At 38.9% G+C, this 16,113-nt stretch overlaps 1 protein-coding gene across 3 annotated transcripts in view; it reads right to left on the bottom strand.

Annotated features, from left to right (window-relative positions):
* The window catches only part of CACNA2D3 (calcium voltage-gated channel auxiliary subunit alpha2delta 3), a 1,571,161-nt gene that overhangs the window by 659,544 nt on the left and 895,504 nt on the right, over nucleotides 1–16,113 (bottom strand). For all 3 annotated transcript variants that reach the window (XM_029600901.1, XM_029600903.1, XM_029600904.1), the window contains one exon: nucleotides 6,006–6,119. In XM_029600901.1, the coding sequence (XP_029456761.1) occupies nucleotides 6,006–6,119 (114 nt within the window). The remainder of the gene's footprint in view (nucleotides 1–6,005; nucleotides 6,120–16,113) is intronic.

The following is a 16,113-nucleotide window of genomic DNA, read 5'->3' as shown; positions in this document are numbered from 1 at the left end:
TGATCATAATATCACATTTTTTTTTTTTAAATCTTGAAAGAATACATAGGGGGTAATTTTCAAAAGGAGTTACATGCGTAAATGTAGCTACTATTGTAGCAATTTTCAAAAGCCATTTACTCAAGTAAAGTGCACTTATGTGAGTAAATCCTATAGACAAGTCAATGGCATATATTGTAGCAATTTTCAAAAACCCACTTACTCAAGTAAAGTGAATTTACTCCAGTAAACCTGGTTTTTACTCGAGTAAATGCTTTTTAAAATCAGGCCCATAGAGTGGGCATTTTTTGCAGTTTCCCATGGAAAAAATGCTTATACAGAACACAGGTGCAAATCTTGCAGTTGCATTTTCCCAAGGCATGTTTCAAGAGAAAAGCTTGCTTGCACTTCTTTGAAAATTGGTGCACAGCCAATGGCTAAAACAATTTGTAAACTTTGCATCTGTGTAGTTAGGTTTGAAAATTATCCCAATTATATAAAATCAATAAATAATTAAGGAAGAAATGCTGTCAAATTATAATATTATTCTATGTTCTTGTATACTGTTTGTTTATAATTATGAATGTTAACTTATTGTGAACCGGTGACCAGCCTCCAGGTCTGGTTGTGGCATTGGGCCTGGGCTTGGGCCCGCCTAAGCCAAGATCCAAGTGCCCTGACCCGGCATCCGGGTTGGGTCTCTGCATCGGCCTGGGTCTGGACCCTGACCTTGGTCGAGGCCCCATGTCAGGACCCGGTCTCCAGGCAGGGCTATGGTGTCAGGCCTGGGATCAGGCCCCGGCCTCAGCTGAGGCATTGTCCTTGAGTAGGCTGAGGCTGCGGTGACTTCCCATATCCTCAACCTATGTAAGTCTGAGGCTTTGGTCTAATTGCCACTGGCAGATTCCCATGGACCAGGTAAGTGGCGGCCAGGAGGGATCTTGGCCCTGACATTTTTTCGGGGGTGGAAAGGAGGACTAGTTTTCATTTTTTCTCTTTTTCTTTTTAATTGCTTGATTCTTTTTTTTCATACAAATCAAGCAATCCATGAACCAAATTCATGGGGAAAAATCTAGAGATGTGAATTTTCCTGCACATCCGCACCACACACCATGCTAAAGGAGCATTATTGAGGCTAAGTGTTGGCTCAGATGTTTCTGGTGGCCCCGTGATGTCTTCAGCCAAGGATCCTTTAAAACCAGTCTAGGTGCATGGGACAGATCACTCTTAAAAGTTTGATGCAAAGGAGATTGTCCTTTGGGAAACTCCTTAGAAAGTGATCTGGGAGAAATTGCATGAGGGAAGGGTCAAGTAGAGTAGATTTATAGTTACTATAAGGGAGTTGCTTAAATTTAAGTTGTTTTGTTTATATTAATTGTAGAAACATATTGTATGGCATTGATTCAGTAGTTTTAATTCCCTTGTGAAAGTAAGGAAGAGGTATAACTGGATCAAAGGGTCTAACTTTCTTTAGAATAATGTTTTATAATGGAATGTGCTTTGTTATTTATTGAATGTATAAGCATTGCAAATAAGCATTTGCATTTGTTTAAGAATTGTATGTGTGAATTGCTTATTAATTTTTTGGGCTAAGTAATGTAAAGATACAATAAGACAGGTAGTCATCACATTTATGCTCCAGTTTACTTCATTAAAAATAAATAATAAAATCATTATCTTTCAGGGTTTTAATTGGAGAACATTAATTTGAGAATAGCTATAATGGATTCTTTTTTTGGGAGGAAAGAGGTGGCTAGGAGGAAGTGTTATGGTGGGTAAATGGGTAAGCAAAGGCTATGTATAGCTTTATCTCTTTAAATAATTACAAATTTCACATTTCAGTATATTACTAAATCCCTCAAGCTGCTTCTTTAAAAATAACAGCACAGCAATATGTAGAAAATCTAGCAGCCTTCCTTGACAAACCTATTAAATACCCCTGAGATCTGCTAGCTTCGTAGAAGGGTTTTTTAAAAGCATTATAAAAACTTGCACAAAAAAACAAGGCCCCAAAGAGCCTTTCTTCCCCTTTCTATGAATAGTTTCCTCTTATCCCAGGATCAGAAAAAAAGTGCTTTTGTTTGGCCTTGCTACACAATCTCTTGTCATATTGCTTAGGTTCCCCAAAAGACAGCTAATCAACCAGTTGTAAGTCATGTTGTAGCTCACAAAAGGCTGGAACCACTCTTTTGTTCCACTAGATGCAGCTAATAATAAAATGCACAATGCATATAACGCTAATAACATCTGCCTTTGAAGTATCTCCTTCTCCTTAAGAAAAAAAAATCAATTTAATAACCCAGACAATAGTGAAGTCAGAACATCCAATTTGCTGTACTAATGTTCCACTCCTGCTACATCAGCAGGTTTACTAGCTACTACAGGAAAGTTCTTATAGTTCTATAGAATGCTTTACATCCATAGTGATGCAAATGCTGGGAAAACAGATGCTTTGTTGCTTTTTATGGCACAATGCAACTTTCTATTTTTCCTTCGGCTGTTGTCACAATGCCAACAAAGATATATTCAGTACCTTTCTGTAGATTAACCCTCATAAAACAGAAAACCCATTTAATACATCTCTCATCAGAAAAACTATATATACACAATATTGTTATTTTCAAAATATTAACTGGCTTGTACAATATTTTATATGCAAAGGGATATTTTCTGTGGATTATTTTGTCAGTATGAGTATTTTTATGTGCAATATTTTATATCCAATGGATTACTGACTCAGCACAACACAACATATACCTTGTTAATAAAATATGTATAAATTAAACAAAGTCTTTTATAAAGTAAATGCCTTCCTTTGGCAGATATATGACTTAGCTATTAAATGGAAAGTGTTATTGTCATTCCTAAAAATGGTGTGTATTAAATTTGGTGAACAGGTTTATTTGTTTAATAACATTATGAATATATCATATTTTAATTGAGGCATTTCACATTTACCTTAATATTAGACTGTAAAAAATCTATTATTTTCAAAAGTCTTTCAATGAAGATTAATTGTACTATGTTATTATACTGCATGATTAATTAATCCTTTCAGATATGGACGTAAAGGCTTCTAACCAATCTCTAACACAGAATGATACTCATCCTTCTACCTGCAGTGAACACTATGTCTGGAGAGGCACAAGACTCTAGTCATTGGAGACATTTTCAAATTGTTAATATACAAATTTGCCCTACTACTTAAGTATGAACATTTATCATGTTAGCAATATTTAAAATATAGGCTGCAATGTCTCAGTTTAGAATAAGGTAGTTTTCCCATAAAGTCATGTCACAAAAATAACCTGCTTATTGAATAATTTTATCAAACTACAATTCTAGTTAGAAGATAAAAATAGTACCTTCTGAGCAATAGTTTCCCAGTTCAGTTTTCAATCCCCTTCTCCTCCCACCCCTTCTCAAAAGGGATCCATACTAAATATTTATGGAATATATTTGCATATACTTGAACTAATAATCATGGTAAGTTGTTTAAAAACACCCACTTAATGATTCTAGTGCTGGTCTTTGCCCTAGTTTAATATTTTACACTTCTTTTGTAGAGGAAAGGTTCAGAATTTGACAATTACTATTACAAAGATTCCATTTCATATCTGGAAACATTGATTTGGACTGATCAAATGTTATGGAAAGACAGAGACATCTTGAGTCATCCCATGACATGGCTCCAATTAATGCACAAAAATTGCAATTAAGAAACAAGAGATGGCCAATCAAGTTTCCATTCACCCATTTTTCTCCCTACGCCATGATAAACACATTTTTTAAACTAGGAAAAAAACCTAGCAACATTTGTGAACTTCTCAGGGAACTGAACAAACAATTTGATGATGCAGTTCGGGGCAGAATGTCAAAATCTAACCTTCAGTCTCAAAATATATTTCACAGCCAGGTCAGTGATGATAAAATCAATGCACCTCCCCTTCTCCCAAAAAATAATTAGCTGGATTGAACTGGACTGTTAAATAAGGCCAGGCCACCTGTTCCACATACTGTACTAAAAGTATATCACAGATATGTAAAGAATATTCCTACACATGAACATTTGAAATTAATTCCTGCAGATGCTTGTGGTTTTAGAAACATCTGTTTTAAAAATCAGTCCTTTTTAATTTTAAATATGGCACTATTGTGGCAGTTTCTTTTTTTTTATGTTGCATTTCTGCACATAACGTACAATTCAGTTATCAGAAACTGCAAACTGTAATGGTAAGAGATTATAGTATTCATTTACAGTAAATCTTTAACAAAAAAATTACCTTTGGCTGGAGAAATCTTTCCAGATATAGGTTATAATCTGAAAAGACTTGCCTAGGAAAATGCTGCCTTGAAAATAACAAAAACTGCTTTCGTTGTGTTATCTTTTGATATGGGTGTTTGATAGGATTGTTATCCAAAAACAGTTTGCCAGGGATGGACCACCAGATATTTCTATCCTTGTATATGAATCACAATCGTGGATTGAATCAGATCATTTCCAATTTACAGTGAAATGCTACAGAAATGACCTCTGTTAATTGTGCTTTAAATATTTCACCATCTCTGTAACTCTGCACATGCCTAATCTGATCAAAACTATTTTAGAGTTCTCTTTTAGAATAGTTCTTAGCAGGGGAGATTGAACTGAGCAATTCTTGTGTCACAGAGGGTACATGGACAAATTATAGGAGGAACATTTTAGGAAAGTGAGGAAGGGGTAACAGATTGACAATGAGGACAGGTAGGAAGAACTGAAACAATACTTTAAAAGAAAGAGAAAATCAGGAACAAAAGTAGAGGGAAGTGTGGGAGAGAGCATGAACACTATGCAAGGCAGGGACTGAGGCTATTGAAATCAGCTTAGATTATAGTAAACCCAATTGAAAGTGACCCAATTAATTAATGATTGCATTTTTGGGGGTTGCATTCTAGTGGAATGTTATTACAGCCTGGCATTCTGTACACAGCTGCAGCAGACCAGAATCAAGTAAGCCAGTCACTTAGTCAGTGACATAGTATGCTCTCTTTCACGCAGACCAGACAAGAATACACAATGTGTCATCCGGCACACATTATGCAAAATGCATGCAGAAATATACCACTGAGGCAGAAAGAAGAGGAGGCTGGTGAATTTGTTGGTACTGTATGTGTATGTGGTGGGGAGAAGGGTCAGTAGACTAGGGTAGAAAGGAAGGGTTGAATATGTGTCTGAGTCACAAATACAAAATCCTTCCGGTCTGCTGTTTTGCAGTTGGTAGTACTACCTCTTACTGCATGGCAGAGCTGCACAAAGGTAAAACAGTAATAGCAAAAGGATATTCCATATGCATCAACGTAAAATTGTTCACATGCAGTTGCTGCAGTAAAATCAGGCACGGGGTTGTAATGTTGCTACAGTTGCTCTATTCATGTGAGAAATGCACTTACTGACTTCAATTTCTCTCAACAGAATGTTAGTAAAGCACATCTCATCTTCATGTTTTTACTGTTACTACCAACAAACTATGCTGTGGACAGGGCTGCTCATTTTGAAACTAACCTAATATGACTAGGTTTTTGTTCTGCTGCTATCTATATTTTGTGAAGGGAATCATATGGATTTCATATAAACACAAAGGTGGTACTGGTGTAGGGTAGAAAGCTATGGCAGAGCCAGCTTAAAGTGGCCAGAAAGAAGTTATTCCAGTCCCAGAGATACTGGTAATGATTTTGAGAACTTGAAATGTAGTTGAAGAATAGGACTGTGTGCACAACTTGAGAACAAGAGGCAGCAGCTACAGTAATCAATGGAGTGTATGGGGCAGGAGGTACCAACAGTGTATCTCAGAAGGGAGAAGGCACTAGTCCAAGAAACCACAGATAGTCACAATTTTACTGCCTGCATGGCAATAGTAATAGCTTGATTATGTACATTTTAACTGTAAACCGCTACGAAATTCATGATGCAACAAACAGACTGACTGGGTGGACTGTGTGGAATGCTATATACTTACTGTGCTTACAGTAAACAATGCTTTGCTTACCTTTCTATCCGGCCAGTTATACTTTGCAAATATTGTATCATAGGTGTCAACAGCTCCATCAGTTATCAGCATTATGGCTTGACTGCAAATACTTCCCTCTCCTGTGTGGTTGAACTGCAAAGGAAGACAGTATATTTTAGCACAGTGCTTTAGAAATATTGAGGCCAATATTCAGTTGTTCATTTAGTGCAGTGGTTCTCAACCTTTTTTCTATCAGGACACACCTGAGAGATGATGCTCACATGCATGACACACTGAATACATGACCATCATGGGACTAAATATAAACATATACTCTGCATCCACAGGAATCTCCCGCTTCATGAGTGCAGAGCAGAACTAAGACATTTCCCTGTACAACTCACCATAAAAAGAAGATATTCTGATTCTGGTGTCATCTTAATAACAGCATCAAAAACTCCCTCTACTACCAGGTGCATTGTAAAATAAAACAAACAAACCCCACTCTGTGTATGTCTATCAAACCTGCCGTACCACAGCAGCACTAACCAAGAAATGAAACAGCAATAGCTCTAACTATGAAAAGGCAGCAGTTCACCACCAGTGCAATATCATAGTGAGAAAATACAACAAATAAGACTGATAGAAATCCCTACTTGCTAGCAAAGTACCTCATTTCAGTCACACACATACAGATAGACCTACCTTCACCTAATACAGAATAAAATATCACAAATTACAAATATGGAAACAAAAATTGGAATGGAAATGCTAAGAAGACTTTCTGCATGTAGTGCAAAACTGAAGAACTAGAAACAGAAACACATTTCCTCCTACACTAACGAAAATTCAATGATAAAAATAATAATACATATTCTCAAAACTGACATAATATAGCTCATTTCTCCCAACTACTCTAGTATCCCTTCACATGTTCATATCCCTGTTCAACATTTCCGACACACTTCCACCTCTGCATCCTCTTCCCTGTGCAGTTTCTCTCCCCTGCTCAACTCTCCCTGCCCTTTCCTCTCCCCTTCCCTACCTAGCATACCTCTGACCACCTCTTTCCCATCCTCCTCAGCATCCCTTGACCTCCCTTCTCCCCCAACCCAGCAGGCCCCACTCCTCCATCTTTTCCATCTCTCCTCCCTGCCCAGCAGCCCCCCTTTCCTTCACTTCTCCCTACCCAGCAACCCCAACCTCCTTTCCCCCATCCCTTCCTACCCAGCAGACTCCTGACTCCCTATCTCCCAAGGCTTTCCTGCCCAGCACATTTCACCCTCCTGGCTCCCAGCCAGCAAAAAAGCCTTCAGTCCAATCCAGAGTCTCCCGCTTTACCAGCAGCAGATGAGAGAAAGAAGCAAGGAGAGGAAGAAGATGAGGCAGCAGCAGTGGAAGTCAGCAGTGGATCTATAGAGCATGCACCTCTCTTCCTCATGCTCCTGCTTTCATGTCCAGGACCCATAGGGTGAAGAGAGCATCAGCAGCCTCACTGCCAGGCCCATATGAACAGGAGTTGAAGCTATCTCACTATGATCTGGGTGAAAGAGAAGGGAATAACCTCATACTGGGCCAAGAAGAGGAGAAGGAAGCAAGAGCAGCTTTCTGTCATACCCAATAAAGGAGAAATCAGCCAACTCCTGTCCAGACTGATGAGGAAAGAGCAGCCTTCTGCTGGGTCTGCAACACATCTTCCGTGACCTCGCGACACACTAGTGTGTCCTGCATACCTGTTGAGAACCACTGATTTAGTGGTCAAGTTATCCAGCTAAAATTAATGGGATAACTTGTCCTGGATATTCAGTGAGATGAACGCCCCACTGAATATCCCCAATTAAACTTAACTGGCTAAAATTAGCCAGCTAACTTTCAACATAACCGGATATTCTTTTGAATATTACTGGTTATGTATAAAGTTATATGGCCTTGTGTGGCCGAATAATGTTATACTTAACTGGCTATATTTAAAAGAATATAGCAGTTTAAATAACATTTCTGTGGCAAAAGTACATCACAAAAATTTGGGCCTGTAGGCCCAACCTGTCCCCACCTCCCTATCACCCAAACCTCAAAGGCCCTGCAGGGATGAACTTGCCCACCCCCCTCTCCAAAGCACTCTGCTTCCAAACTAGTAGCATAGCAATGGCAGATGCTCCGGATGAAGAAAGACAAAAAATTAAGGTACGGGCAGGGGATAGTAGGGAAAAGGTTGGGGGTGTCATGAGGGGAGGAGGAATATGAGAAGCAAACATTAAAAAAGCTGGGAAGTAGTAGCAGGTGGGTGGGGGAGGGGAACATATTGAAAGGACTCGCGACCCAGATATTTTTTTAAAAACAAAAACAGAGTGCTTTGGGGAGGGAGCGGGCAAGTTCAGCCCCATAAAACATTTGGAGTTTGGGTGGGAGGGTGGTAAGGATAGGTTTGGGCCTGCAGGCCCACTATTTGTGTTTTATTTTTGCCATAGAAAGTGAAATGTTATTCAGCCACACAAAGCTGGATAAAGCTGGAAATTAGCTTTGGTTCCCCATTTTAGATTTCAGAGAAATGTGACCGTTGTTTCGTTGTTTGCTGTATTATAACAGTTTTATAACAGTTACTCGGTGTTTGGTGTATCATAACAGTTTTATAACAGTTACTCGCTCTCTGGAGGAACTCAATATTTATCTGTACCGATTGGATCCCAGTTACCTTTATCCCTTGTTTCAATGTAATGCATTCGTTTTATGCTGTTTCTCGTTTCGCTGTAAACCGATCTGATATGTTCTTTTGCACATGAATGTCGGTATAAAAAAAGTTCCAAATAAATAAATAAATAAATAGATAGATAACTTAGCCGTTTTTAGTTGAAAATTGGCTGAGTTAGCAGGATAACTTTGTCATACCCCAGAATGCCCCTTTTTTTAACTGGCTAAATTATAACTGTATAATGACTTATCGGGCAATAATTTAGCTGGATAAGTGGCTGAATGTGCCTATAGTTCCATTTAGATGGGTAACTTTTGAGTTATCCATCTATATGGTTTTTTAATATTTACCTCATTACTCCTATTAACATGGAATTAGTTCTAAGAGGAGACTGAGGAGGAACAATGAGGACAATGCCATCTAGGCAAATACAGTTTGTAAATGTTCAATAAATTAAATAATTAAATAATGTATTTATTTGTTGATCGCCTAATTGCAAAAAGCTGAAGGCGATTTACATCTCCAACATACACAATAAAAAAAACAGAAGACCAAACATTATGGAAAAATTTAATTAGAATACATAAATATATAAAAATACAATACAATTTAATCAACCTAAAATTAACATCTAAAAGAAGACTTTCAAAGTATGGCTCACAAGATATCAATTCATTAACTTAGAAATTCTGCATAAGCTTGTTTGAATAAAACGGTCTTCAACATGGATTTGAAAGATTTGGTGTATTCATTTAAATGCAGGTTTTCAGGTAAAGCGTTCCAAAACTCAGATGCATCAATGGAGAATTCATGATCACGTGATTCTCCCAGTCAACCCTTTTTTTTAAATGAAGAAACTTGATTATTAAGAAGATTGTAAGCTCCTACTTGGGCTATATCATTTTCACATCTCACTAACCCAAGGGAAAGCATTTAGTCATAGTAGTACTTGTACCTGCAGTGACATTTTGAATTTTAATTGATATTGTATTGGAAGCCAGTGAAGATTTATTTATTTTTTATTTATTTAACAGTTTTTTATACCGACCTTCATAGTGAATAACCATATCGGATCGGTTTACATTTAACAAGGGTATAAAAAGGAGTAACAAATTCAAGTGAGCGAAAGATAAACAATAGGTAGGAATAAGTCAAAGTTACAATCAACAGGGAGAGAGAACTTGGAAGCTTGCAAGCAAGCTGGAAGGAAGGTAAGGCCGGAGATAAACCAGTGATACCATAAGCGTACGGTTACAAGCTTAGAGGTGTTTTAACCTGGGAGAGTCAGAGTCCATTTGTGAGTGTCAATGCCAGACCGGGTAAGAGTGAAGGGCAATTAGAGAATGTCTGGTGGATCGGCAAAGGCTTGGTGAAAGAGCCATGTTTTAAGGCTTTTTCTAAAAGTTAAAAGGCAAGGCTCCAATCTGAGATTTGATGGGATGCTATTCCAGATAGATGGGCCAGCTATCGAAAAAGCTCTGTCTTTGGTCGAAGAGAGGCGTGAGGCTTTGGTGGGTGGAAATTTCAGAGTGCCTTTGAGAATATCTCTAGTTGGTCTGTTAGAGGAGTAGGGTGTGAAGGGGATTTCCAGGTCGAGTTGAAGATGTTGATGTATGGTTTTGTGGATTACGGTGATTGATTTGTATAGAATCCTGAAATTAACTGGTAACCAATGTAGGTTCCTGAGGATGGGAGAGATGTGATCGCCGCGGCTGGTACTGGTCAGCAATCTTGCTGCCGCGTTTTGTATCATCTGCAGTGGTTTGGTAGTGGATTTGGGGAGGCCTAGGAAGAGGGCACTGCAGTAGTCTATTTTAGCGAACAGTAGCGCTTGGAGGACTGTCCTGAAGTCATGGAAGAATAACAGAGGTTTAAGTCGTTTTAGAATCTGTAGCCTGTAGAAACAGTCTTTGGCGGTTGTGTTGACCATTTTCTTCAGGCTTAGTCGATTGTCTAGTATTACCCCAAGGTCTCTGACCTGTTTACAGGTAATATGAGAGATGTGTGGTGATGGAGGGGAGATATTGTTTTCATTTGAGGAGATGTGGAGCAGCTCTGTCTTGGAGGCGTTGAGAACCAAGTTTAAGCTGTTGAGAAGATTAGTGATTGATAGAAGGCAGTTATTCCAATGGGTGAGCGCTTTTGAAATTGAATCTGTTATCGGGATTAGAATCTGCACGTCGTCTGCGTACAGATAATGAATTAGGTCGAGCTCCGTTAATAGTTGGCAAAGGGGGAGGAGGTAAATGTTAAAAAGGGTTGGAGATAAGGAGGAACCTTGTGGTACACCAAGATTTGATTTTGTTAGGGGTGACTCTTTGTTGTTGATTTTCACTTTAAAAGTCCTGTTACTGAGGAATGACTTGAACCAATTGTGGGCAGATCCGGAGATGCCGATATCTGCTAGGCGGTCCAGCAGGATGGTATGGTTGACGGTGTCAAATGCCGCCGAAATGTCTAACAGGACTAATAGAAAGGAGTGTCCTTTGTCTAACCCCATAATAATATGGTCTGTAAGTGAGATGAGGAGGGTTTCCGTGTTGCGTGATTTACGGAAACCATATTGCGAGGGGTATAGGATCTTGTGATCTTCAAGATAATCAGAGAGCTGGGTGTTTACCAGTTTCTCCGTTAGTTTGGCAACAAATGGGAGGTTCGAGATGGGTCTGAAGTTAGCTAGTACATTAGGGTCTAAGTTGTGTATGGTATATTCTTGTGTATGGTATATTCTTGTCAAGAACATCTGCTGACACCTCCACAAGCACATTGCTTTTGAATATTGTAAAGTATTGAAAGTTGGTTCTTTCCGCACATTGTAAACTTAGCATGAAAAGTGTAGTTATTGCTTGAAGCCGCAGAGTGCTTGAAAAGAATATACCATATGCATTACCTGTTTTCTCATTGACTGGAATCATTCTACTTAAAGTTGTCTCACACAGTAGCCCCTGAGACAGCTCCTTGAAGAGCGAAACTTGGCCAGAGTCGGGCAAGAATTTAATAAAGTCCTTTTTACACCGATCCACTCCTTCATTTTTATCGCTGCATAGCTATCTTGGATCGACTTCCGCTTTTTTTTTTTATATTCACAGTGGGCAATCCCAGAAACTAACCATGCTGCAGAGCTCATCAGTAATAAGAGTGCCTTTACAGACGTAAATGGCAAAACAGTATAGACAATGCTGCAACAGTTAAGAGCCAAAATCATTGCTTGTATTATTACATGAAAGTCCTCATTATAAAGAAGGGGTTATAAACCACACAGCATGCACAGTTTATAAAAACCTGACTTGACTACAGATTTAATATGCTGTTTGAAAAAAAGATTGGAGTCAATCCATACTCCTAATGTCTTCACACAGGATGCTAGTCAGATGTCCTCATCATCAATAGAAAGGGTCTTCAGAATCTGGCCATTAAGGACATTGAATTATCATTTCATTTGTTTCTACAATAAAGGCTAACTTGTTAGAATGAAGAAGCCACTGTGTAAAAGAGGACACACAGGTGTTCACTAATTTACCAGTTTTGGTCCAATCCGCTGCACTTCAATATAAAATTGGACATCATCTACATATACTCTTAGCCCAAGATAAGTCCCTTCAGAAGTATGAACAAAGGATTTAAGTATATATATATATATATATATATATATATATATATATAAGTATATTAAGAAAAAGCACCTTGACATTACATACCCACATAATACAACCAATGATACAATAATTACAATGGAAGAAACACATGACAAAAATACTTGGACATTATTTGAAGTTGTTTCAAATTGGAAATAAGTAAAATCATCAACAAATTAAAACCTTCCATGCATCCAAAAGACCCGATTCTAGAGAACTCCCTGAAAGAAGTAATCCAAGTAATTATACAAAAAATAAAAAACCTAATCAATCTATCACTAACAGAAGGCCTGATACCTAAAGGACTAAAATAAGCAGTCATTCAACCAATCTTAAAAAATAAAATGGGAGAGTTGATGACTGGAATAACTATCAACTGATATCAAACCTACCATTCCTAGCAAAAATACTCAAAAAAAACCCCAATACTCATCCAACTTGAGGAGCACTTAGATGATCATGAGATTCTTTATCCAAATCAATTTGGATTCAGGAAAAACCATTCAATAGAAACCCTACTACTTTCTTTAACTGACCCGATACTACGAGGATTCAACTCTGGCAAATCATACTGCCTAGTATTCATTGATCTTATAGCAGCATTTGCCACTATAGACCACACACTGCTATGCCAACAGATGAAAAACATTGGGATAGATGGAACAGTATTAAAATGGTTCACATCCTTCCTAGACAAGAGAATATACCAAGTAAAATTTGACAGATATCTGACACCTTTCATTGTAACGCTGGTGTTCCTCAAGGTTTAGCTCTATGGGCTACACTATTCAACATCTACATGCTACCAATATGCAAACTACTCTTAGAATAAACTTCTTCCTTTATGCGGATGACCTACAATTGTATATACCACTAAAAAAATCTATAGAAAATACCACATCCATAATTACAAAATATATGACAACAATAAAAGAAAAGCTATCACATCTTAAACTTACATTAAATACCATTAAAACAGAAATCATCTGGCTGAGCCGAAACCCTCCAAACCAATATCACCTGGTGTAGATTTGGGAAATTGCCAAATTATTCCATTGACACAAGTAAGAGACTTAGGGGTAAAACTCGAAGAAAACCTATCAATGAAAGGACATATCAATAAATTTATTAAAACCAGATATAACAAGTTGCGGCTACTAAGCCGCTTGAAACCATTACTAACTGCTACAGACTTCAGAACTGTTTCACAAACACTAATATTCTCTAACCTTGACTACTGCAATTCCTTCCTCCTAGGTCTTCCTGCATGTCATATAAAACCTCTTCAACTTCTCCAAAATGCAGCAGCAAGAATATTAACTGGCACCAGAAAGTAAACACATCACTCCTACATTGAAAGCACTACACTGGCTACCAATTTTCACTCAACGCACAATAAAGCTCTGGAATTTGTTGCCAGAGGATGTCGTTAATGCAGTTAGTGTTGCTGGGTTCAAAAAAGGTTTGGATAAATTCTTGGAGGAGAAGTCCATTAACGGCTATTAATCAAGTTTACTTAGGGAATAGCCACTGCTATTAATTGCATCAGTAGCATGGGATCTTCTTAGTGTTTGGGTAATTGCCAGGTTCTTGTGGCCTGGTTTGGCCTCTGTTGGAAACAGGATACTGGGCTTGATGGACTTTTGGTCTGACCCAGCACGGCAATTTCTTATGTTCTTATGTAATTCAATCAAGAATCCAATATAAAACTTTAATGGTAATATTCAATAACATTAATCTAAATATCAATAATCTGCTTGGGGTGTCACTTAAACAGCATAAACCTCAACAAGCTCCGAGAAGACAAAATAAAGGTCTCCTCTCAATCCCAACATTACAAACCTCTCACTTATCGCAAACTGTCTATAGCATGTCCTAAACTATGGAATTCTATGCCTAGAGACTTAAGAACTACAAATGACAAAAAGAAATTCAAACAAGACCTGAAAACATGGCTTTTCGAAAATGCGCATATCATAACATAAACTGATTACATAATCTTATAATAAAATAAACTGTACAATTTCTCAAATACATAATATCTAAATAACAAACTAACATAATGATGCCCTCATAAATCATAGTTATGAAATCAATTGTATGAAGAGACTTTACCATCTCCTACACTTGTGTAGATTTTAAAAGGAGCGTGCACGGCGTACATGTGCGTGTACTACCTGGCGCACGCACATGTATGCCCGATTTTATAACTTGCGCGCGCAGGCGCACGCAAGTTATAAAATCAGGGGTAGGCGCATGCAAGGGGGTGCACAATTGTGCACCTTGTGCGTGCCGAGCCGTGCTGCCTTTCCCTGTTCCCTTCCCCCTAACTTGACTTTCCCACCCCTTCCCCTAACCTTCCCCCCCTAGCCCTACTCTAATCTCCCCCCCAAAATTTTTATCTTACCTTTTGCCCCTGCCTCCGGATTTACACATAACCTTTTGAAAATCCAGCCCTTTTTACCTGTTAACCATACCTCAATTAGCATTCTAGATGTGCTTTCTGTCCCTTAGTCTGGTCTCTCATATTTGTGAATGTTTAAACTGTAAACCATTGTGATCTAGTGATTCTCACTTGGAACAACGGTATATAAACCTTGAAATGAATGAATAAATAAATAAATAAATATTAAATAATTTTGCAGAAAGCACAGATCCCTATGGGACCCTAGTTGACACAGATTGCTATTGAGTCAAATCATTGCTCAATCTGAGCTGTTGTGATCTGAAAGTTCTGATCTGAACCAGTCTAGTACACAATCTGAAATGCCACATTCTTCAAGGCAATGCAACAAGATTTTATGATCGACAGTATTTAAAGTAGTTGAAATATTGAAAGTTACCAATATAAATCTTTTTCCCAAATCAAGTCCTCTCTTAAAGTTGTCAACTATTGAAATAATCAAGGTTTCTGTACCTAGAACATGACAGAATCCAAACTGAAAAGGGTCTAGAATCTGAAATTAATCTAAAAAGGTATGTCAACTTCCAAAGCACAATTTTTTCTAAAATTTTAGTAAAAAATGATACATGAAATTGGTCTATAGTTCCCTAGATTACTTGATAAAGCCTGTTTTTCTTCAACAGGGGTCTGACAATGTATTTTTATTTATAGCATTCCTTGAACAGTGACAAGTTGATAATGGTGGCAACTGAAGGAGCAATATTTTCTTTAGCCACTTTCAATAAAGAAAACTCACATACATTTAGGGGTAGATTTTCAAAGGGTTTCGAGTGTAGGTTACACGCATAACCCCTGAAAACCTACCCCAAACCCCCCCTGCGTGCGCCGAGCCTATCTTTCATAGGCTGCCGGTGCGCGCAAAGCCCCAAGATGTGCGTAAATCCCGGGGCTTTCCTGGGGGGGCGTGTCGTGGCGGTGTATCGGGGGCGTGTCACAGCCGGCGCATCATCGGGGGTATTCCGGGGCGTGGCTGCGGCCTCCGGACCAGGCCTCGGACCGGACCATGGCGCGCCGGCGGCCAGCCCGGCACACACCAGTTACGCTTGCCTCGGGCAGGCGTAACTTGTGCAACAAAGGTAGGGGGGGTTAGATAGGGCTGGGGGGGTGGGTTAGGTAGGGGAATGGAGGGGAAGGTGCGGGGGGGATGGAAGGAAAGTTCCCTCTGAGGCCGCTCCGATTTCAGAGCGGCCTCGGAGGGAACGGAGGCAGGCTGAGTGGCTCTGCGTGTGCAGGCTGCCAATTTTGGGCAGCCTTGCGCGCGCCGACCCCAAATTTTAACAGATACGTGCGGCTATGTGCGTATCTACTGAAATCCAGCATACTTTTGTTTGCGCATGTGCGCGAACAAAAGTACGCGCG

Source organism: Rhinatrema bivittatum, chromosome 4 (assembly GCF_901001135.1).
Source record: "Rhinatrema bivittatum chromosome 4, aRhiBiv1.1, whole genome shotgun sequence".
NCBI classification, from domain to species: domain Eukaryota; kingdom Metazoa; phylum Chordata; class Amphibia; order Gymnophiona; family Rhinatrematidae; genus Rhinatrema; species Rhinatrema bivittatum.
The sequence above is the reverse complement of the archived record's forward strand: the minus strand, read 5'-3'. Positions and strand labels throughout refer to the sequence as shown.